Here is a 26041-nt window from a genome sequence, read left to right as displayed (position 1 = left end):
CAGGTCCCGCTAGTATATATACGGTTATTTTATTGAATTAGTAGATAAGAAAATGAACAAACTAGTTAAAATAATGATACTGATCCATTTCCAAAGACAATATTTTGGTTGTGAATCCGACCTTAATATATGGTAGTAGGAGTTTTATTGGCAAAGACTGCACAAGGCCATCAGAAAATGGGAGATCATTGGAAATCCTGTTCTACACTTAACAAGATTTATTCTGACTCATTCGTCCAAACACTTGCTTTCACTCTTTCAAGATTTTTCCATCACTATCATTTCAATAGTCACCACAGTACCACATTCACTCGTCTGGGCAACCCTATTTAAAATATTCCCGATAGTTTGAATTTGTTTATAAATATGACTGCATTTGAGTGAACACTTTGGTTACAGCAAAATCCATTAACTTTCTAGCGGGTTCTCTAACAATAGTGTTGAAATTATGTGAGAAATGTCGAAAGGTCATAGTTGAAATATTTGCTTCTATTTTCAGTCTGACTCAATCATTTTCAATTCTAATTGTAAGCCTACACGCTTACACATTATACAAGCATTAATGTCGCAATTCAATTCATAGCATCAGACATCAGAAGGTCAAGGTCATAAAATGTCACACGTGTTCATTGTATTTATACATGACAGAAATAGCCAAGCTTATATTCATGGATTTATGAAAATCAGCCCTATAATAAAGACTTATTTATTTACCATATCGAACTGAAGCAGTACTCATCCTAGACAGGTTGAACCGGCTTCCTCCAAAGGAGGGAGTTTCATGGGACTATGAAATTCACAGCTGGTCTCCAGTCACGTGTGTATCCTCATCAAGAGAGATGATAATGTTAGACTTTTGCAGTTCTTGTACCTACATACAGCGCTCAGTATACTCAATACTCAAATGGTCACCCCTCTGGTACTGATCAGGCTCAACTTTGCTTAACTTCACTGGTCTTATGGCAACCCGTGTGTCAATGTGATTATGTTGTATTTGTGTGTGTATCTATAATATAAATCCCACCTGTCTGTTTAAATGTATGTATGTATGTACGTCTGCCTAAAACTTTCGACAGAAGCAACGGATTTTCACGAGATTGGTACTTTTTTGAAGCTCGACCCTCCGGACGACAAATATAAAAAAATTGGCTAAAAACATTAATTCCTTTACCCTCAACTGGCCACTTTTCGCCTATATTTTCGAAAGTCAACCCCTCTTTTTGATTGACTAATAATATATATCTTTCAATTTGTCTTTACATAAGCAGTAATTTGTTGCTACACAGTCATGAGCATGTTGCGGTCTTCTAGTATTTAGTAACTAGAGACTTCATCAGGCAACAACGCTTATATTCAAAAGCGGAATTCATTATGAATTTCGCTTTTTGAATATAAGCGTTGTTGCCTGATAAGATCTCTAGTTGCTAAATACTAGAAAAACCGAAACATAAGCATTACTGTGTAGCAACAAATTACTGTTTATGTAAAGACAAATTGAAAGTGTCACTTGCTCTCTTCTGTATTGAGCACTCTTGTATTAACTTCATTATATTTCACTGGTTACCTACCTTTGAAAAATTGCAACCTCAAATTATATATATGTGTGTGTGTGTGTGTACATTGATCGAGTACTCTAGAAATTTAATCAACATAACTTTAAATATATATTTACCATACAATATTTATAAGGTAACACATGTTCCTAAAGTGACCTTAGTTTTATACTGTTATGGTACTAATCTTTAACAGTGCTACTTCAGCAGATGTTATCTCTCTCGCTCTATCTATCATATATATATATATATATATATATATATATATATATATTCAGACAAACATTATTAAAAACAACAGAGATACCTTGCTTAATGATTCTTTTTTTCATTTTTTCAATCTTTCGTAAGATTTTTTTAACTTCAAGATGGAAGGTATTTACAAATGTTCTATGGTTCACACGAGCGCTTTCGATTCTTTCTTGAATCATCATCAGGTGGAGATAAAATATTAAACATAGAAGTGAAATATATAGTTACGAATGATAAAAAGAGTCAATGAAAAGTCGATTAAAATATACATTTGCGAGTGATAAAAAACTCGATTAAGAATTAGGATGATAAAAGGCAATGTTAGTAAAACCAGTCGTATACTGGTTATGCTAAATATTTCAGCACATTATTGCTACTTTCAAAATTAATGCTATTCATAGATGGGTGCTGGGTTTTTATATATATAGTGCTTTTAGTATTTTTAATTTTTTACAATTACTTTCTCGTTGCAAAATCCTTGTGTTGTCCACAAATATATATATATATATATATATATATATACACACACACACACACAGATATCTCTCTACTAGTATATAAAGGAACTCTGTGTGTGTGTGTGTGTGTGTTCGTTTCTTGTGGACTCGAAAATGTCCAAGCCAATTTTTATGAAATTTCACAAAAAAGGTTCTTTATGTGCCTGACAATGTTCTTAGATAGGTTTTATAGCGGAATGTCTTTGATAAGTCTCGATAATCAAAATAATCTGATGAAAGAAGGAACAAGTGATTTTGACCAAAGTTAACACCTTACACAGCCTAACATCACAAGTGTATTTGAGAAGTTTTATTATCACACAAGCCGAAATGCCTGACAAAGAAAATCAACAGTAGGTTCTTTAGTATGACAGGGAACACAACTGAAGTATGATACTCGACTTTTGCATTTTAAACTTTAATTCAAGCCATTATATATAAAAAAATTATTTTATAAAATCAACAGTAGTTTCTCTACAGTGCAATTTAGGCTGTAATGTATTGTGGACGAAGTTACTGTAGGGAAGTAAGTGAGGCTCCCCTCATGTGCATCCCGATGAGTTCCCAATTAGAGCAGGCAATCAATCGATTTGATTGAAACATCGGCTATTTCACCGATTTCGATGACAATAAAAATATGGCAGCGTGAAACATTTGTTGAGCATCATTCAATACTGGGCAAATAAATTCATCTTCTGGTTTGGGAACGATAACTAATGATGTGTATGTGTGTGTTTGTGTGTATGTGTGTGTGTGTGTGTGTGTGTGTGTATACAGGGTGTCCGTAAAGTTACTATACAGTCTTACAATTAAATAAACCTGTAAAAAAAATGAATATTAACTATTAATACAAATATAATACAATAAAACAATAAGACTGTATAGTAACTTTACGGACACCCTATATATATATATATATATATATATATATATATATATATATATATATATATATATATATATATATATATATATATATATATATATATATATATTCATTCCAGGTAGAAAGATATCCAAAAATTAAGAATAATTGAATTTCAACAAGAGTCGTTGATAGTGCTCAATCAAAAGAGAGCAAATTATATCTTTTTTATTATTCTTTATGTAAATACGGTCATATCTTGCTATGATGTGCAGACCGTTTCAATCATATTTGATTTAATCGGGACAGAAAAATTAAAATACAAAAATTAAAAAGGTTCCAGACCTTTTCAAATTTTGAGGAGACAAATATCATTAAAGTTCTATTTTAACTTTGCTTCATGCCAGTCTTGAGATATATATATATATATATATATATATATATATATATATATATATATATATATATATACACACTAGCTGGCAGCTCGGCTTTTCCTAGTCCGACGGTACACTTAAACCGTGGCAATTTATGCAGATTGTGTATGTACTATAGAATAAATGCTCTATTGATTTTTATATATTACGAGGGATAATTTGCTAGGTTGACTAATTCGCAAAAAATAAATAAATAAAATAATAATGATAATGTCGTTCATCAAATTACGTCTATGTTTGTTTACAATATCACGTCAGCTGATATGTGGGCTTGATGATGAATGCCCTGGAATAGTCACTTCTAATTAATGTTTAGTTTTAAAATATAAAACAAAAAATAATTTGCAGCGATTTTAAATGGTACCTCTTCTTTTATTATAAATTGGACTCATTAATAAAAAAAAAAAATTAAAAATAAAATGGTAAGGTACACTCGGATTTGAACAGGGAATCGTTCGATCTGTTGTCGAAAGCTCTACCACTAAGCTATATCTCCAGATTATAATAAATCTGGGTTTTTGTTTTTTTTTGTTTTTTGAGAAGAAATGATTTGCTGAAGTTTTATTATCTCCTGTAGCCGGTGTAACGTAAAATATTCCCCTGTAAAAAATATCCTTTTTCATCTATAAGATAGAAAAGCTACTTTTAACATCGCATTTTGACGATTTTCTATACTTATTGGACGAATTTCTATCCAAAACGTATCTAAGAACATTGCCAGATATATAAATTACCTTTGTGTGAAATTTGCAAAAGATAGACTAAGCCGTTTCGGAACCTATGAGGAAGGAAGTCACACACGCACAAAGTGACTTTTATATGATAGGACGATTCCAATATTTTTCCCGATTCCGATACAATTACTGATTCTGATTCATTACAAATATCTAAATATTTAACTATAAATTTGTTATCCCCACCCCACCCAGCTACCGTAAAAGCACATGTTAGATGTGCAGATATTTTCCTAACGTAAAAATACACTTGTGGGGGATGTTCTTTCGATTTTAGCTTTACTGGTGATTTCAAATCAATGAATATTTTTACTATTTTAGCGTTATTACCAGAAATGGAAGGTTTTGCGCTAAAGAAAATGAAGTAAAAAAGACAATTAAAAGAATCGTTTTGGCATCAGACAATAGGAACAATTTTTTTCGATTCCAATACGATACTCTCAAATCTTCCGAGTTTCCTGATTCCGGTTAATCGTCCCAACACTAATATATATATATATATATATATATATATATATATATATATATATATATATAATTATTATTATTATTTATATAAATATAATGTGAGAGGGAGCGAGAGAAACACATAGATAGCTAAAAGAGAGAGGAATGACAGTTTCAGTTAATTACAAATTACGGCTAATCAGAACAATTAAAAAAGATTTTTTCTAACATAACTCAATCCCAAAACGAAAGTATATTTTAGCATGCGTGTTGTTGCTATTAAAGTACTAGCTGACTCGCTATTGCTTTGCAAAGTTTGCTACTTTATCTATCTTTTTAATAAACAAATGAAACGAGAGAGAGAGAGAGAGAGAGAGAGTCATCCTCTTCCCTTTTCTGGACTCTACCTTATGCCTGGTCAGTATATCTATTTCTAGTTACTTTGATTTAAATTGACTCTCTTGAGAATTAATCAGCAAATATTTTAAGCAAGATTTTAGTTATAAATTCATTTTTTTTTTTTTATTAAATCATCTTGACCCTTTGCCGCCAGAATTTCTTTTATGCAATAAATAAATTTCATGAATTTATGTTCTTCTTAACTCAAAGAAAGAGAATAAAGGGGGGAAAAAATTACCAAAATATTGAACCATGCATAGATCTGTACTTTGAAAACCAGTTGGGCTGACAAGCCATAAAAGTGAAAAAAACAAAAAAAAAAAAAATCCCATACAGGTGGGTTTTTTAACGCGACTTGAAAGTACAATTTGTCGGTAAAGAATTAATTGATGTTAATATTGACAAAACTGTTGCGTATATATGGAAAAGATAGGATGATAAAATTACAAATAAATAACATTAAACATAAATTTATTATAACTGTTTAAAAAAAAAATAGTCATGCAAATTAAGCATTCAAATAAATGTCTTTGGAAAGGGTTGAACGATAAAACTGTCACCATAGAAAAGACGACATGATTCCAGTTCCGTTTGATAAAAACAGTTTTTATTTTATTTATTTATTTATTTATTTATTTTTTGTTGCAAACCATCTCAAGAGCGATAGGAGCCTCCTATCATGTCTGAAAGTGACACAAAGTGTTTAACGAATGAGATTGGAAACGTGCCGCTGTACAACTCATGCTCTCTACCGATCCAAGTTAGACAACAGGACCATTGCCAGCACATTCAAAATGCAAATCCGGAAGGTTCAATGCTTGAGGGTACAGCTCAACAAAGTTTCCAGCCACGGTTATGGTTTTTGGTGTGGTTTCAAGTGAGGGCCACATCATGCCACCTCACATCTTCGAAGTCGGCTTGAAAGTCAACACCAAAGTGTACCTGGATGTGCTGAAGAGTATGCTGATTCCGTGGTGCAATCAGGTAGCTGCTGACAGACGCTGGATATAGCAGCAGGACTCGGTGCTGGCCCACAAATCCAAAGAAACCCAGGAGTGCTACTTAGTACCCTACTCTCACGGGTCCCATCTAACTTGAATCCACTGAACTACTTCGTTTGGTCATACATTGAGAACATCAACATGATCTCCCACACCACCAAAGCCAGTCTGATCGCAGCCATCTGCCGAGTATTTGCTGAGCTCCCCCCCCCCGTCGATTGTGAAAAAGGCATGCTTCCAGTTCCGGACCCATATCGAGGTGGTGATTGAGACTGAAAGCGGCTACATTGAATAGTTGTCAGCTCTACTACATAATCAAGTTAACTGAATTGATTTTTTCAATAAAAGTTTTAAAATAAAGCTGTAGTGTTGTTTTCTTTGGGGGCGACAATTTTATTGTTCCACCTTGTATTTAAGTATATTTTACGACCGGACAATGTCGGATGGCCTGCTAGTAGATTCTAAAACTTTCTATCTTTTAATACATGGGTATTTTGCTAAGAAGTTTAAATGCGGCTACATTGAATAGTTGTTAGCTCTACTACATAATAAAGTTAACTGAATTGATTTTTTCAATAAAAGTTTTAAAATAAAGCTGTTGTGTTGTTTTCTTTAGGTTAACAAATTTATCGCTCTCCACCCTGTATACCGTATTTCATAATATTATGTAGTATTAATTCGAATAGCAGTAACACGTTTTCATTGTAATATAGAAGCTATAAATAAAAAAAAAACAACTTTCGCGTTTATCTCTACTAATATATAAAAGGAACTTTGTATGTGTGTGAGTTTGTTCTGTAAGGGCCGATTTTTTTTTTTTTTTAATTTTGCACGAATGTACGTTATGTGTCTTTTAGTGTTTTTGTATAAGTTTTATATCAGTATGTATTTAATAAGTATCGATAATCAAAACAATCCGATGAAAGAAGAAACAGGCGATTTTGACTAAAGTTAACGCTTTATACAGCCTAACATTACAAGTGAATTTGAGAAGTTTTATTACAAGCAGAAAGGCCTGGCATATAAAATCAACAGTAGACTCTTTGATATGACAGGGGCACGTTCGACATGAACGTTTTAGTTTAGAGCACAATTGAACCATGATAATTAACTTTTACATTTTAAACTATAATTGAAGCCATTACCATAGCACAAGTAGAAAGGCCTGTCATATAAAATCAACAGTCGACTCTCTGAATTGACAGAGGTTTAGAACACAATTGAACTATGACACTTGATATTTTCCTTTTAAACTTTAATTCAGGCCATTATATAAACATAATATTTATAAAATCAGCAGTAGGTTCTCTACAGTGCAATGTAGACTATAATGTATTTTGGACTAAGTAATTGTGAGGAGGATTGAAAAATGGGTTATTTTACCGATTTTAATGGCAATAAAATATGAGAGGGTGAAACATTTGTTGATCCTCGTTTATTCCCAGGCAACATCGGGGCAACCTGCTAGTTTATTTATATAGGAAAGGAAGAAGAAAAGAAAAAAAGAAACAAACAAAAAAAACACACTGAAGATGGAGTATACCTCTGAAATATATTTGTTATAAATTTCAAACAAGTAATATATTTGTTTATCCTCAGATTACGTTGTGATTTGGCTTTCAAGCACTCTAGATGCCTATTTTATTTTAAGCATTTTTTTTTATTTATTTAAGACCAGCAAGGCTACCTGGGACAAAAGTTTAACATATTTCTATTAAACCTTTTACCTCTCTATCTTTTCTCTCACCTGGCCCAGTTGGCAGACCCTGAATATAGCAGCAGGACTCTGTGCTGGACCACAAGTCCAAAGAGATCCATGCTTGGCTTCAGAGGGAATGCTACAACTTTGTACCCTTCTCGCACTGACCTCCCCCTCCCCCTCCCCACCAGACTTGAACCTGCTGGATTTCTTCCTTTGGTCATATGTCGAGAACATCACCAACATGATCTCCCCCAACACCAAAGCTAGTCTATCTTTTTTTTTTTTCTATCTTTTCTCCTACCTGGCCCAGTTGACTCCCACCCCACCCTTGAGGATCGATGATAAGAATTCCATTCAATATTCCGTCCCCTCCCCCGGCCGACTTCAACAGAACGATTCCAGAGTTCGACAAAATACACCTGAAGAAGATCGAAGGTTAGACGGCCGAAACATTAGTCCGAATAATATGAATTATCAATCCTCTTTTATTTTTAATCTTTCAACACTTTTTTTTTCTCCATCATCCAGATGCCAGACATTCATCCGAGAGTAAGATTCTAACCATCCCTTTATGTGAAATTGTTTGAATCTCTCTAGCACTTGGTTCACCGGGTATATTTGCAAGATGGATTTTGAAATTATTTTTTATGAGTCTGGTTGCTCATATAATCACTTTTCATATTCATCAATAAAACCTTGGTATTTCGTTATCTCAGCTGTGTTTACCGCAGCATTATTGAAGACACTGACTTCTACTAAGGTTGCTTCTTTCTCCTTGTTCTTGTTTCATTTTCCTGCAGTGGAAATTCTCAGAAATCAACGTGGAACCCGCTGCATGGGGCTAACACTTGAATTCTATATGATATACAGTGATATTTGAATGCTCCATTAGCGTTCTGCTTCACCTCCCAAACACCGAGTTCCTATTTACTTTGCCTCCCCACGAGGGCAGAGTTAGACACCAGGGTCGTTTTTTAATGTGGAGAAAAGGAACAAAAATTAAAAATCGTCTCAGTCATGAAGGATTTCTATCCGACAACAAAAAAATTAAGCGTAACATCAGAACAGATGGTATTTATTTGCTTCCCCCACGAAAGCAAATTAGACACAAGGTCGTTTTTTAATGTGGGGGGAAACCAGCTCCCCAAAAAAAGGGGTCACTCTGGCAGTGTCCAAATAAATAGTAATTGTCTCAGTATGAAGGGTTTCCCCTACACTGACCAAAGGACCAATTACTTAAGTGTAGTATCAGAACAGATACTACACTTTGAGATATTAAATCCTTTATTCAGGCTAAAATGTTTAACATGAACAAAAAACACAGGGCCAACTCAAAAGGGGGAGGGGAATGGGGGTCGTTGGTCATCCTTGTCACTCTAGAACTAAACCGAAGTTTCTCTTAGCTAGTATCTTGTTCCACCATAATACCGCATTCACCCTTTCGTACTGGGGGGGGGATGTCTTATTTAGAACCCAATTGTTTAAAACATTTTTTATTGACGTGTAGAAACCAAAAAGATCACAATAATAATTATACAACAATTCATTTGTGTCGAAGGCGGGAGGGGGGGGTGAGAGAAAAAATATGTGGTTAGTAGGACCCTACCAACCCCGTCTAGTTGATAGACCGCCTGATCTACTTCGGTTTATGAAGGAACCCGAGCTCCTGCGGGACAGTCTCTAAGTGGAGATGCCCTCTAGATGGGACGAGATGGAGAAAAGAAAAATTATTGGGTGAGAGGAATGGTTTCAAACACTGAGTTAGTAAAGAGGTTCAGAATGTAATTTTCCTCTCCTCAACTGACCAGGTCCTTGATATGACCTTAAACTATATCCGATGGTGAGGCCCCAGCTTCCGGGCTTTGGGGAGTGTGGAGCCATCCTTTAAATTGCCATTGCTCCCAGGTCCACTCTGACCAGGAGTTTTTTTTTTTGTTTTTTTTTTTTACATAGGCATCACCACATTATCAAGGCCAAGAGGCCACTCAAGGATAAGGGTTAAAGAGTGTACAGTAGAAATTGGACAATATAGTAATCATTAGTAATGAAAATTTGGTAAATTTGATAACTTATATGGAACGGCTCATCAAGAACTTATTTACGTTAGACTTGAACACGACAATATTGTAGTCAGCCGGAAAGCAGGAAGACGGAAGACAATTCCACAGGCGTGCAGTTTTAAGAAAGAAGCTTTGTTCATGGAATCTACGTTTAGGTTTAGGCACAGATAAAGAGTGGGGGGAATTATTGATAGTGTTTACAGCTAGACAAGTGTTTCTTGTGAAAGTTTGGCCAGGGGGGACCATAGATTGAAGCTCAGTCGAACACTTTCCATGAAAATAACGATACATCAGAGACAAACTCGCAACATCTCTTCTGTGAGATAGAGGTTGCAGGGAAGAGAAAAGGACATCTCCTACGAGGCTACAAAGTCTATTTGGAACTCTATCAAGGCAGAACAAGTCCTTTCTAGCAGCTCCTGCCCAGATGTGGCAACAGTATTCCATCCTTGGACGTACCTGGCTCTTATATAGATAGAGAATAGCATCAGCAGTGAGATATTTACCGGATCGATAGAAAGATCCCACCATTTTTCCAGCGGCCTTGGCAACAGATTTGATGTACGTGTTCCATTTAAGATCAGGAGTAATGGTCAAGCCCAGAAGCTTGTCAAAACTTGAGGCCTCCTGAAGACGAGAGCCATTCATTTCAATTGATGCCAGATGTGGATCAGAATGTTGATGATGTAAAGAGAGAAGCTTGGTTTTAGATGCATTAAAAGTAACCAGCCACTCCTTTCCCCATTGTACTACGTGCTCAAGATCAGAGGAGAGAGAATTGGAGAGAACTTGGTCGTTTACTGTCTTAGATGTGCTACCATAGACGGTAGTGTCGTCAGCATAAATGTCTACGAATGATGTAAGGATGTGATTTGGAAGATCATTAATGTAGATCAAGAAAAGAGTTGGGCCCAGGATGGACCCCTGAGGGACACCGGAATTAATACTGTGAGCTTCTGATTTTTGCCCCTCAACTACTACTCTTATGAACCTATCAGAAAGAAATGATTTAATAATTGAGAAGACTTTTCCAGCTATACCATAGCTAGCGATCTTATGAAGTAAACCTTTATGCCATACCCTATCAAAGGCTTTAGATATGTCAAGAGCAATTGCCCTAGAAAGATTGCCACCGTCGAGAGATTTGCTAATCCTATGCAATATAACTGTAAGCACATCTGCTGTAGATCTAGCAGAACAGAAACCATATTGAGTGTCACTAAGAAGGTTATTTTTGTTGAGATGGTTGATTACTTCTGTATTTAACACAGATTCTAGCAACTTACTCATGACGCACAGGAGACTTATTGGCCTGTACTGAGAGGGGGGGGGATGAGCGATCACCTGAATTCTTAAATACAGGGTATACTGATGAAATTTTTCAGGGAGATGGGAAACTATTCTCCTTAAGACAACATTTAAACAGTTTTGTAAGTATGGGCGCTAGTTCAGGTTGAAGTTTTTGAGTACTATAATTGGAATACCGTCAGGGCCAGTTGCTTTACTGGAATCAAGGTTTTTACTTAGTTTGGCAACATCACGTACAGATATACGTATATCACATAGCGTGTTTTCTGATACAGGAGGAAATATTGGGGGTTGGCGGCCTTCGTCGCAAAGGGTAGAATTAGCTGCAAAGTTCTTGACAAAGAGTTTGGCTTTGTCTGATGCTGACGAGATTACCTCAGGTCCATTGATAATAGTTGGGATGGAGCACACGCTTCTGTTCATGATTCTGTTTGCTATTTGCCAAAACTGGTGGGAACCAAGCCACTGCTCAGCTACTTTGGACTTAACAGATTGAGCATACAACTCTCTTGCGTTCTTTATTACTTTCTTACAATGGTTGCTGGCAGTCCTGAAAGCGGCTTTAGTTTCCATACATCTATTACGTTTGAAGCAGTGGAAAAAGTGATTTCTGTGCGCAATGGCAGCAGCACATTCTGGAGAGAACCATGGCTGGCTGTTAGGTTTTTGCTGAAACTTTTTAGAGGGTATGAAACGGTCAATACCTACAATTAACCATTCCATCAGGTCTAATACTATAGAGGACACATCCTTTTTAAACATGGAATGCAGAGGTAGATCAGATATAAATGTACGGAAGCTATCCCAGTCAGCCTTAGTGTATCGATATACTGTACGATGGAGAGGTACGTCTGGGGACTTATTACATTTCATTTTTATCTTAATTGATACAACAGAGTGGTCGGAAGATCCAAGAGGCGACAGAACAGAAACTGAACATAGTTCAGGGCAAGTTGTGAGAAAAAGGTCTTGTAGGCTCACATACTGGCCGTCATTGTCGGGCACACGGGTGGGTTCCTGAACAATCTGAGTGAGGTCATAGGCAATGGAGAAATCATGACAGAACCTCCTCTCATCATCGGTCTTGTTTGAGTGGGTCAACCATTCGACGTTGTGAACATTGAAGTCTCCACATACATGAATGTTAGCTGAAGGATAAGCAGATAGGACTTGGTCAATTTTCTCAGATATGCTTTGAAAGATAGTAACTCCGCTGTTGTGGGGGCGATAGAGAGTAAGTATAAATGCAGTAGTGTGAGCTAAAGCAACCCGGAAGCACATATAGGGTAAGTTAGGATCTTCCCTGGAGATGTCCCTACCACATGGAAAGCTATCTTTAATATAGGCACATATTCCATGCCCATGGCGATCTTGGGGGTCAGATTTAGAAGTTAAGATAGAGTATCCTGTAATTGCGAACTCTTCTAGGGAAATAGCCTGTCCAATGCTAGTTTCACTTAAAAATAAAAGGTCTGGTTTAGTCTCCTGTAATTGGGTTTCAACCTCTGGAAGGTTAGAACGTAGAACCCTGATGTTGGAGAAGGAGACATGGTAGTAGGGGTCTACGTTGGAAGTTGGAGAACTGGGTTTAATCGTGTATTTTTTCTTGAAACTTGTCATGATGAAATTTTGGAATTTGTGGACTAGGTGGTCAGATTTACTTAGAGCAGGACAGAGAGGGGAAACTAAGAGAGAAAAAGAAACGAAGACTTTTTTTTTGTACCTGCTAGGGTCCCAACTATGGTTTAAATAGAAAACAACAAATATATTCTCTTAAAATATTGTTCTTCAAAATAACTGGATTTGGCATTAAATAACCTGAAAAGGGTTGATATGCCGTAAAACAAAAACAACCAACCAACCAACCAACCAATCAACTGACGATTAAACATGTTATAGTATAACTTTCTTGTTGGTGTATTCGTCTTACTGGATTCCAGGACAAGAATTCATCTACTCTGGTGGAGTGTCCAATTTTGTGCTATTATTTGAGGTAACATCACTTGGAGAAGGGGCCCAATTCCTCAAAAAAGATAGTATTGTTATCCATACTGAAGAGATCTTATTTGGGCTGCGAATACTATGTATACTATTTGAATATTGGTTCAGAGTTTTGTCTAGGGAAAAATAAACCGGTATTTTTTGGTTTGCGAATCCTTAGAGGCTCGTGGCACAGTACATAGAAGCGTTGAGTCTCTACAGTTCTAGGTGAACATTGTCTGAAGATAGCGATTTTAATCCTACTCAAGCAGGCCAGAGGATTAGTTGACCAAAACATGGTGAGACGACAACTATGGAAGGCAGTAACTACTGGGGATACAGTTACAAGACTCGGCATTCCAATCCCGTCTTGGTTAATCACCTGAAGAAGGCCAAGGGATGGGGTGGCCGAAACGTGGTGAAACAACAACAACAACTATGAAGATGAAGAAAAACAGTCTGCAAAAGACTGAATGCATTTTTTATGAAACTTGATTGGAACTAATTATTATTTTCTTTTTTGTATTAAATGTCATCTAACAGACATTTTGAAGAATTTTTTCATCTCAAAATAACTCATGAAGAACATAGATAAATAACTGTTATGTAACGTGACAAAGCCCTCTACAGGCATGTTATAGTATAACTTTCTTTTTGATGTATTGGTCTTACTGAATTCCAAGACAAGAATTTATCTAGTCTGGTGGAGTATCAAGCTTCTTGTTATTACTTGAGGTAACGTCACTTGGAGAAGGTGCCCAATTCCTTGAAAAAGATAGTGTTGTTATCCATACCGAAGAGATCTTTGGTATGGATAACAGACACGCGAGGATGGTGTCTAGTAGGCATTAGTTGACTTAATTTCTTTAAAAGTTTCTGAAACCAGCATCCAGTTGTGCTTCTTAGCCGAGCCATGAGGTGGCCTTGAGTACAGAAAGCCATGGGATCTGGCTAAAGACTGAATTCAGTTTTGCTAGATGTAAACGGACTTCAAAATGGTCAAAATAGATTTTTTTTTTTAAGGCCCGAGGGCCACTCATCGAGGATAAGTGTTAATGCATTTAAGGTGGTAGTGACGTAATCTTTAATGATGTACATTGGGTGGAATTTGTTTATGAGGATGACTTAACAAGAACTTGTCCACATTAGATTTGAACGCTACCATGTTGTATTCAGCCGGGAAGCATGCCAGCAGAACAGTGTTCCAAAGGCAGGCAGTTCTGGGAAAGAAGCTCTGTTCATGGAATCTGTGTCTACATTTAGGCACAGATAGAGCATGGGGAAAATCATATATAGTAGTTTTAGCTAGGCGTGTGTTTTTTGATGAAAGTTTGGCAAGGGGGGGGGACTAGATTGGAGTTCAGACGAGCACTTACCATGAAAATAGTGACAGAGCAGAGACAGCGCCACGACGTCTTTTCTGTGGGAAAGAGGTTGCAGGGAAGAAAAAAGGGCATCACCTACTAGATTTTGAATCCGGTTTTGAACTATCAAGGCAGGGTAAGGCGTGCCAAGTAACTCCTGGCCAGATGTGGCAACAGTACTCCATTGTAGAGTGCACTTGGCTCTTATACAGATAGAGGACTGCATCGGTAGTGAGATACTTACTGGAGTGGTAGAGTGATCCAACCATCTTTCCAGCGATCTTGGCAACCGATTTGATGTATGAGTTCCATTCCAGATCAGGAGTTAATGTCAGTCCAGAAGCTTGTCAAGACACAGAGCTTCCATCTATTCTTTTTTTTAATTGGATCAGAGCGATTGTGGTGAAAGGAGAGATACTTGGTTTTCGATGCATTAAAATTAATCAACCATTGTGGTACTCGGTACTAATTCATATCCAAAAACATAAAACTTTGTGTTGAGCATCATCTATTCTACTCAGAGAATTATGTATTCGAGGGTCGTTCCTAAAGTAAAACCTCCTATTTTTTTAACTCAAAAAGTTGAAGAGCTATAAGGACAGGAGTGGTACGATTGAAACGAGCATATTTTTGTGCTCCAGACCATTCTCAATGTACTCTATTGATGCCTCGAAATTAAAAGTCTGGAACGCGCATTGTCACTCACATCTGTCACCACTTTAAAATCGACGAACCTATCTCCTAATTGTGTTGACATCAGCTTCGTAAACGTTCAACAGGCGCCAGTGAATGTTGATCGGTTCAATTATTTTCTTCATGGAGAAATTCAATGACGCATCTTGGTACCCTATTAAATGTAGAATCCAATATGGATGAGATCTTAAGCCACATAATAGTCTTCCCCCAGCAGATGGACCTGAATGACACACCAACTCTTGGGGAAGTAAGGGAAGCAATTAACAAAACTAAAATGAACAAATCTCCAGGAATTGATGGCATACCAGCTGAAGTGTACAAGTTCGGCGGAGAACAACTCATAAGAAAATTTCACCAACTAATAGCAAAATGCTGGCAACAAGAAACACTGCCACAAGAATTCAAAATGTCATGATCATCTTCTCAATCTATAAAAACAAAGGTGACCACGAGGACTGCAGCAATTATCAAGGTATATCCTTGCTGACCATTGCCGGGAAAATAATGGTTAAAGTGGTGCAAGCTCGGCTAGCAAGACTGGCGGAAAGGGCCCTAACCAAATCAGTGTGGCAATTCCAAGAAAAAGCCATTGAACAGTACCGAGAGCTCTACATAGTCTTTGTAGACTTCCACAAAGCATTTCATACAGTTGACCGAAAAATCCTGTGGAAGGTCCTTAAATTGTTCAGATGCCCTGATCACTTTGTGGGAATTATCAAACAATTTCACGAAGGAACAAAAGGGAGAGTTGTAGTAGAGAACCTAGAAAGCGAACTCTTAGAAGTAAATCACGGCACCAAACAAGAGTGTGTACTGACCCCAACCGTCCTAATGCAGCTTCATCAAAACATCGAAGAAGGTGGCTTCATCCGCATGCGTTTCAATGGGAAACTGTTAAACTTTGCAAGACTGATGGCTAAGACCAAGACCAGGAAGGAGCTGATAACAGATGGAGAGGATAGTTGATACCTTCTCTCAAACAGCCAGGAAGATTGGCCTACAAAACAACATCGGGAAGACAGAAGTGATGTATCAACCCTCACCAGATAACAACGACCCCCAACAGCCTATAATAACAATGAATGGCGAGGTGCTAAAAGTTGTTGAAAACTTCAAATATCTTTGAAGCACTAACTGGTAGAACAGTCTCCACAAAGGGAAGGAAGAAATAGAGAGACAGATTGGAGAAGCCTTAGAGCTAAGACACTATCGATGACACAACCCGGACACCCATATATGCGGTGCCTGTGACCGGACGTTTCACACAGAAAGAGGACTATGTTAACACCGAGGGATAAAGTATCGAGGTCCTGACTAGTCATAGTCAAGATTGATGGACTGCATGATGATGATGATGATACCATCAATATCTGCAACAGAGAGATGAGACTTAAGTAATGAATGCATGAGTTCAGTCATCATAACTGTAAATTGCAATCACCTATGATCCATTCAGGCGGAATAAAAATAGCGGTAAACTTTTTTAATGTCTCTTGTACCTTATTGTTTGGAGTGAATAAAGCAAATAGATAAGTATTTTTTTTTTTTTTTTTTTTTTTTACATATTTTTCCGGTTATATGAACTTTTATTTACGTGCCTCCCCACAAGGGCAAAGTTAGACACAAGGTTAGTTTCAAATATGGGGAAATCTTCCAGCTCCTTAGTTGTGAATGCCAGTTACCGTGAAAATTTACAAGTTGCAGTGTTTCTGCATGTTAGCATTCCCGAGGAAAAAAAAATTGCTTATATTTTCCATGCTTCTGTTTAGTTTTGAAAGACAAAGGATATCCCTTACGGGCAGTAGCGTGTGTAATTATGAGGCAAGGGTTGCGCAATTCCAACCCACACCTCTCCTGAATCGGCACTGTTTGAGTCCAGTGGCAAGGAGAAGACCAGAATAACTGGAAACAATGCCGAGATAAGCGGAGAGCAGATACAGCACCTGAAAGTCCCAAATGGTCACCCATTTAGTAATGACCAGGTTTAACGTTGCTTAATTTCGGTGATCCAGCAGGAACCGGTGTGTCAACGTAATTATGCTGTATATGCTTATATTTTAGGAGAGTTCCGTCCGTGTAAGCGAAGAGTTAACAACGCTCTCCACTCCCTATGCTAAGAATGCCTTTTTAAATTTGCCCGAATATTAAAATGCACAAGGGACTAAGTTGCTGCTATAAAAGCAAGCTGAGGGAAAAAAAAAAAAAAAAAAAAAGACGTAAACCTGTACAATGCACCCCATCTTGCATTTTTTATCTTTTTTCAATAAATCATTATCAATTGGATACTAATCTATCAGAAAAATATTCAATATTTGTGTTCGATCTATCTATCTATGTATCTATAAAAGTGAACATGTCTGTGTGTCTGTCTGTCTGTCTGTGTACATTTTCCTACGCAATAACTGTCAATTTTTAGTCTACAGACTAGAAATTTGATATACAGGCTACTGAGATTTGGAAAAATCGATGTGATAGGGTTTGGACCAGAAATTTGGCTGTTAAGGGGTCAAAGTTCAACGATTTGACCTTTGAGATTTCTAGCAAACTTCTCCAAAATTTTGGGTCTAAACACTTGAAATTTTAGATATAGGTTCCTTGGACATGGATCTAACTTAATAACTTGATTTGAGCCCAAAACAATAAATTTTAAGGGGTCATAATAGGGTTCAAAGTTTAAAATGACTTTTTTCTTTTCTTTTTTTTTTTTGCTCAGCATACATCTCCAAACACCCGGGCAACGCCGGATGAAATGCTAGTATATCTATAAAAGTGAAAATGTCTATGTGTATCTGTCTGTCTGTCTGTGTGTATACACTTCCCTACCAAATAACTGTCAATTTTCAGTCTACAGACTCGAGATTTGACATAAGGAGTATTGAGATTTGGGAAATCGGTTTTTGGACAGAAATTTGGCTGTTAAGATGTAAAAGTTCAACGATTTGACCTTTAAGAACTCTACCGAACTCCTCCGCCAATTTGGGGTCTAAACACTTGAAATTTTAGATATAGGTTACTTGGACATGGATCTAACTTTATAATTTGATTTGAGCCCAAAACAATAAATTTTAAGGGGTCATGATTGGGGTCAAAGTTTTTTTTAAAAATTACCTCTGCGGTATCTACCAAATTACTCAGCCAATTTTTTGTATAAACATTTGAAATTTTACATAAAGTGTATTCAGACATAAAGCAAGCTTTTTAATCGTTTTTTTTTTTTTTTTTTTACTGAAAATTGGCTTTCAAGGGGTCAAAGTTCAAAAGATTTTACCTCTGCGGTCTCTAGCAAACTATTAAACCAATTTTGGGTTTAAACATTTGAAATTTTACATAAAGGGTATTCAGACATGCAGCAAGCTTTTTAATCGTTTTTTTGAGCGAAAATTTGGCTGACAAGAGGTCAAAGTTTACAGAGTTGACCTTTGCAGACTCTACCAAACTCTTCTGCCAATTTTGGGTCATTTAAATTTTAGATGTAGGTTACTTGGATATGGATCAAACTTTTTAATTTGATTTGAACCAAAAACTATAAATATTAAGGGTATCAAAATTGGGATCAAAGTTTAAAAAAATTGACGTCTGCAGTCTCTATCAACTTTTCTCTATGGTAGTTAAGGAAGCCTATTATATAAAAAGGCATTACTGTACATATTCAAACTTTTTAATATATACATATGCACATAAAGTTATGAACAGTACATAGGGGCTGAGCAAAGTCGGGCAGAACTGCTAGTATATCTATAAAAGTGAAATTATCTGTGTGTGTATATGTCTGTGTGTGTACATTTCTCTACCAAAATACTCTGTCAATTTTCAGTCTACAAACTCGAGATTTGACATAAGGGTTATTGAGATTTGGGAAAATTTTTTTAATCGGTTTTCGGCCAGAAATATGGCTGTCAAGGGGTCAAAGTTCATTTTCACGATTTGGTCTTTGAAAACTCTACTAAACTCCTCCACCAATTTTGTATCTAAACACTTGAAATTTTAGATGTAGGTTACTTGGACATGGATCAAACTTTTTAATTTGATTTGAGCCCAAAACAATAAATGTTAAGGGGTCAAAATTGGAGTCAAATTTTTTTTTAAAATTAACTCTGCGATCTCTACCAAATTACTCAGCCAATTTTGGGTCTAAATATTTGAAATTTTACAAGAGGTAAAAGTTGAAAAGAGTTGACCGTTGCAGACTCTACCAAACTCCTCCGCCAATTGTGGGTGTAAACAGTTGAAATTTTGGATGTAGGTTACCTGCATATGAGTAAAACTTTTTTAATACGCATATATATATATATTAGTGTATTTAGGCAGCATTCCTTCATTCAGGCAAACATTATTAAAAACAACAGAGATACCTTGCTTAATGATTCTTTTTTTTCATTTTTTCGAGAAAGTAATTGTAAAAAATTAAAAATACTTGAAGCACTATATATAAAAACCCAGCACCCATCTATAAATAGCATTAATTTTGAAAGTAGCACTAATGTGCTGAAATGTTTAGCATAACCAGTATACGACTGGTTTTACTAACATTGCCTTTTATCATCCTAATTTTTAATCGAGTTTTCATTGACTCTTTATCATTCGTAACATATTTCACTTCTATTTTTAATATTTTATCTCCACCTGATGATGATTCAAGAAAGAATCGAAAGCGCTCGTGTGAACCATGGAACATTTGTAAATACCTTCCATCTTGAAGTTAAAAAGATCTTACGAAAGATCGAAAAAATGAAAAAAAGAATAATTAAGTAAGGTATCTCTTGTTTTTAATAATGTTTGCCTGAATATATATATATATATATATATATATATATATATATATATATATATATATATATATATATATATATACACACATATGCACATAAAGTTATGAACAGTACATAGGGCCCGAGCAAAGCTGTGCTGATGCTGAACTGCTAGTATTTAAATATTTGTAGGGGTGCTCAGTTTCTAATACAAAGTTCTAGTAAATCGATCTCCCATATTAAAACCATTCGATAAGAACATGCACACCCCTCTTACATAAAGGATTGTTCATATATCAATCTAAAAATTCAATTCGCGCGCGAAAACAAATATGGCGACCAGCGAGAACAATACGGAATACACTAGACAATAAAGGTCTTAATATCATTGCCCTTAGATTGATAAATGAAAAATCCTTGGTACTTGTGCATCTAATATTACCGCACTGAAATAATAACGTTATTATTTAGAAACCCATTCTTAACATGGTGAGGGGGGGGTGTAACCATTCTGTGTTTTTACTTAACAATTTGATAAACAAAATGGAATTTAACTTGAAAATAACATTTAAAAAATAGCACGGTAACAGATGCATAAACATTAAATCCTCTAAGTAAGATAGGAGTGCGTGTTTTCGAGTGGTTCTAATTTACGGGGATCGATTTACTTAGAAACTGAGCGGCGCTCAGTCTGAGCGCTCCCTACAAATATTTAAATATTGATTTTGTTGAGTGTTTGTTTTTTTTTGTTTGTTTGTTTTTAATAATCTGTTAGATTCAATCGATAAAATCCGCTGAAAAAATTGAAAAAGAAAAAAAATACAAGGGTGTACTGTACAGCCTGTACACCCGACACCCCTTGTATTTTTTACACTGTACAGGCCATCCAAAAATTATTATTATTTTTTATTAAATCTTCTTTGATAGTTTTTGGTTTTGTTTAGCAAGCCATACTTTTCTAGCGGGATAAGCAACAAGACGTTATTAAATTTAAATACAATAGGCTTATGATATCTAGTCCAGACTAGCAAGGTGTGTCAGAAACTAACCTTACGAATGCGTGAAAAAATATTGAATAATTGGACCCCCTGTCTTTCCAAGCTTATAACTACTTGAAAAATGTCATTCAAACCCAATTTTTTTTTTAATTAAAGGAGCAAGGACCAAGGTTTCATTTTAAAAAAAAAAAAAAAAAAAAAAAAAAACGTGTTTTTTTTAAAAAAAAAAAAAAGAAAAGGGTTTTAAACTTCGGACTTTACAGGTAAATTTCTAAAAAACACTTATTTTTTTGTTTTAAATTTGAATATATTATTTATAGATCTTTCTTCAATTTGTGATATATAAAACTTTGAGTAAATTAATTATTTACTTTTTAATAGGCATTTCAAAATGGGGGGGGGGCGTGAATTAAAAAAAAAAAACCTTTGTCTAAAATATTATATTCGTTTTATTGGAAAGAGCATAAAATTTCACATTGACCCTGAAAATATCGTAAAAATAGAATCAATAGAAAAATGTTGATAGATTTTTAAAGTTTAAAAATTGAAAAATACTGAACTCGTAAAATTCAATTAATTTCATTATTGTTTTTTTTTTTTTTTTTTTTTTAAATAAAAAAAAATAATATTTCTATTACTTTTTATACAACCTTAATAGTTTATTTTGGAAGTATAATCCATAAAGAAAATAAACAACTCACTTTTAAAAGAGAAATTACGAGTTTTTTTTATTTTATTCACAGTTTCGTGTTAAAAATTCTGGTTGCCCGTGTCAACATCAAATTATCATCCAAAACACCGTTCGCAATAAACCTGGTTTAAAACTTACATTTTTTTTTTACCATTAATTTAAAATCATGACGTAAGTGCTCGATGACGTTTATGACAAGACACTTAATTTTCTCCGATTTACCGAGACCCCCGACTCTACTAGCCTCGTCATTAATTTGAGGTAAACAAAAAAATCGGTAAAACTATACAAACACCGTGACAGCGAATTAACCCTAACCCTAACACTAACCCTAACCCCAACCCTAACCCTAAACCTAACCCTAACCCTAAACCCTAACCCTAACCCTAACGCTGTCACGGTGTTTGTATAATAATACCAAAAAATCGACGATGTAAACAAAAATGCGATAAACAAAAAAAAAAAAAAAAAAAAATTGGTAAATGTTTACCTACTTTCCACCTTACCTTTTAAAATAATGACTTCAGTAGGTTTTCTGGTATGCTGAAAACGAACATCGCATTTAAATTTGGCGCAAGCAAGTAGTTTTCCGGATACTAAGCAATGCCATTCTTTATGTTATCTCTGGTGGTCATTTTTTGGACGCGCAAGCGCGCATATTTTTGACGTCACTAGAGATAACATAAATTACGTTGTTTAGTATCCGGAAAACTACTTATTTGCGGCAAATTTAAATGCGATATTCGTTTTCAGCATACCTGAAAACATTAAAAAGCCATCATTTTACACTGGAAAATGAGTAAAAATTTACCAAAACATTGCATATGCGATAAAAAAAAAAATGTGTTTCTGTTGTTGCCATTTTATTATTGTTAAATAAGAAACCATTTTGAGTTAAAATCTCTTTAGTATTACGCATGTAATCGGAAAGGAAAATACGTTTGAAATGTGTAAATATAGGTGATAGGGCACTTATTGATCCGCGCTATTTTTAAAATAGTATTTTCAAGTTTTATTAAAATTTTATGATATCTGCATTTATTAAATTGTAAGATTAAAGTACAGAATAAGTACAAAACACTCTCCCCTCCTCATGGTAAGAATGACTTTCTAAATAATAACGTTATTATTTCAGCACGGATCAATAAGTGCACTAGTACCTTTTCATAAAATAGAGTCTTACACGGTATGCCAACATGTTCATTTTTATCGCTCAAGATGAAAAAAAAAATTAAAACGTCTTACCCCCCCCCCCGCCTTATTAATGAGCAATAAATTATTACCTATTATTATTACACTGATTTTAACACCTGGTCTTAGTGTCATCGCCTATACTAATTTTATTCGAATATTCAAAGTTAGTGCTTATGTACGAATTGTACCGCGCTAATTTTTTTTTATAGTATTTTTAAGATAAATTCAAGTTTTACGATTTTTTAAAAATTGTTAGGTGAAAGTACAGAATAGTTACACCATACCCCTCCTCATGTTGAGAATAATGAATCTTTAACATTGTCTAATTTGATGCATAAATTGCCCCCAAATGAATTTGGAGATCAATCTACGATCATTGAATTTCTCGTAAATTTTACCTTAAAAACGTCTATGTTGGTAGATGGATTTGTTTTTAATAACTGTAGGCCTATATCGCTGAACGCAACGGACAGACAGACGTAATTTTTTTTATAGATTGTTTAGCAATACGCATACAGCATAGACTGCATTTCAGTTTTTAAAAATAAACTGAATGCAACTTCCTCGTTTTTTTTTTAATGGATTCCTTCGTTTTTATGTTTTTCTGATGCTTGTTTAAACTTTAGTCGACAAATAGGTTTAAAATATATATATATATATATATATATATATATATATATATATATATATATATGTGTGTGTGTGTGTGTGTGTGTTTTAAGCAAAAACAATATTACTATTGTTATGTCGAAAATAGTAATAGATTCAGAAATTACGAAAGTTCGAGTAGAACAACAACTGCTATTGCGTTTTTAGTAAATAATAATAAGTCGGTACTCATGCAAAGAGTGATCCGTGCTGAAATAATAACGTTATTATTTAAAAAGCCATTCTTAACATGGGGAGGGTGTTTTGTACCTATTCTGTACTTTAACCTTACAATTGAATAAAAAAAAAACATACCATAAAACTTTAATTAAACGTGGAAATACGCTTTAAAAAATAGCGCGGACGGATCACTCTCTGCATTAGCACCAATAAGTCTTGCTATAGACAACAAATATTGCAGCCACGAACAAGTAATCTAAAATATTACTTTCGGAGTTATGCCCCCTGCGTATAGCTTACTATTGTCTATTTTCTAACGTCTAAGAAAAATGTGATTTTGCCCAACTTTTAAAAACTACTTTTAACAAGAAATATTCGGTGATTTTTCGTAATTTTTTTTTTTTTATATATTGCTATTTTCGGCAAGATAAGTAAGTACGTAATATTGTTTTTACTTAAAACAACTTCTTTTAAAGTCGATCTGTCGACTGCATCTTAACAAGCCCAGTTTTTCTTAAATGTTAATTTGGTTTTGTTTACGTGTTTTTTAATAAATGGATATAGATCCGTTATTTGCATGCCTAGTGCTATTATTTCACACACACTTGTAGCATATAATCCGCAACCAAAACAAGTGGCTGTCAAACGGATCAAATAAGTCTCCTCCCTTCCCGTCGAGAAGTCCTTCTTGACAGAGGCCATTTTAATTTTTTGCTCAAATCCAGAATGCCTCCTCTCCTTTTTGGTGTTAGTTGTGGAGGGGGCTGGATGTTCTCCCAGATAAAAACTAGACCTTGCGTCTAATTCTATCATCTTAGTGAGACAAGTAAATGGGTAAATTTTTACGACGTGCCCCTGCCCCACCCCAGCGAGCGTATTATAAATACCCCAACCTCCCCATGTTAAGAATGACTTTCGGAATAAACACTTCCAACCTCGAAAGCCGTTCTTAACATGGGGCGGTTTGGGGTGTTGGGTTTGTATTGCTGTACACATAGATTCGAAAAAGTTGTCAAAAAACAAATATATAACAAATAAATGTTATCAAAGGCAAGATAAGTTACTTTTCTACCTAACTGGATATGTTTTTTGTGTTTTTATTCAATGTAACATGTTTATTCAGCTCGAAAACCATACAGTGTTTACCGATGTATTGGAAAATTCAAGATGGCGTCTCACACCCTCTTTAACACCGTAAGTTTGGGAAAAGTTGTTATAAATAAAAAAAAACTAGACAAAATACTATTAAAAACCCGCCGAATATATGTCAACCTATGTCACGGTAACATATATTGAGCAAGTTTTTAACAGTATTTTATCCAGTTTTTTTATTTATAACACCTTTTCCCAAACTTACCGTGTTAAAGAGGAAGTAAGACGCCATCTTGAATTTTCCAATACATCGGTAAACACTGTATGGTTTTCGAGCTGAATAAACATGTTACATTGAATAAAAACACAAAAAACATATCCAGTTAGGTAGAAAAGTAACTTATCTTGCCTTTGATAACATTTATTTGTTATATATTTGTTTTTTGACAACTTTTTCGAATCTATGTGTACAGTAATACAAAGCCGGGGTGTTAATACTACGTTCTGGGGGACGTCGTAAAAATTGACCAGTAAATGGAAACAGACTAACAACAAGTTGATTTGGGCCAGTAAGTGCCCCACCCGATTTTAAAAAAATAAATAACAATAATAATTAAATAAAAACTAGCAAACAACTGAACCCCACCCCCAGCAAAACCACATATCGTTCGATTGAATGAAAGTTTAAATGAAATGTTTATTCATACGAAGCAAGACAACCCTGTGTTGCCCAAAGTGAAAAATTAACTGTTCAGTGTAAACCGAATTGTAATAATATATATATATATATATATATATATATATATATATATATATATATATATATATATATATATATATATATAATTTTTTATGAATACGTAAGTCAATACTGTTAGATGTTCAGTATTTATTTTAACATTGCTCAGTACGCGAGTACAGCCAGACAATTTCCCGCGGGGATGAAACGCGGACGCCTCTGTGTAGTTTAATTGCTATAATATATTTTGGTACTTATGTTACCTTGCTGAAAAAATAACATTTAGAAAGCCATTCTTAACATGGGAGGGGAAGATGTTTTATAATTATTCTGTAATTTCACCTACTAGAAATCATGACGTAATTTTTTTTTATTAAATTACTAGGTGACACCTAGCAATTTAATAAAAAAACAATTTAAGAAATTGTAAATCTTGAATTTAGCTTTACAATACTA

The 26041-nt window shown here is 35.0% G+C and overlaps 2 protein-coding genes across 4 annotated transcripts in view; one reads left to right on the top strand and one right to left on the bottom strand.

Moving 5' to 3' along the window:
* LOC145247952 (1-acyl-sn-glycerol-3-phosphate acyltransferase delta-like) overlaps window positions 1-26041 on the bottom strand; it is a 160060-nt gene that overhangs the window by 132234 nt on the left and 1785 nt on the right. Inside the window, exon 1 of one of the 3 annotated variants that reach the window (XM_080109599.1) lies at window positions 22239-22384. The exons of the other annotated variants lie outside the window; for them this stretch is intronic. The gene's annotated coding sequence lies outside the window, so the exon portion shown is untranslated. Of the gene's footprint in view, window positions 1-22238; window positions 22385-26041 lie in introns of those variants that run through there. 3 annotated transcript variants of the gene reach the window in all.
* Window positions 15665-16261, top strand: LOC145247805 (uncharacterized). The gene has a single exon (XM_080109439.1). The coding sequence runs from the start codon at window positions 15665-15667 to the stop codon at window positions 16259-16261; it is 597 nt and encodes a 198-aa protein (XP_079965565.1).

This window comes from Euprymna scolopes, chromosome 26 (genome assembly GCF_053919585.1).
Source record: "Euprymna scolopes isolate OS-2025 chromosome 26, ASM5391958v1, whole genome shotgun sequence".
Classification (NCBI taxonomy): domain Eukaryota; kingdom Metazoa; phylum Mollusca; class Cephalopoda; order Sepiida; family Sepiolidae; genus Euprymna; species Euprymna scolopes.
Note: the sequence above shows the minus strand (reverse complement) of the source record. Positions and strands in the feature narration are given on the sequence as shown.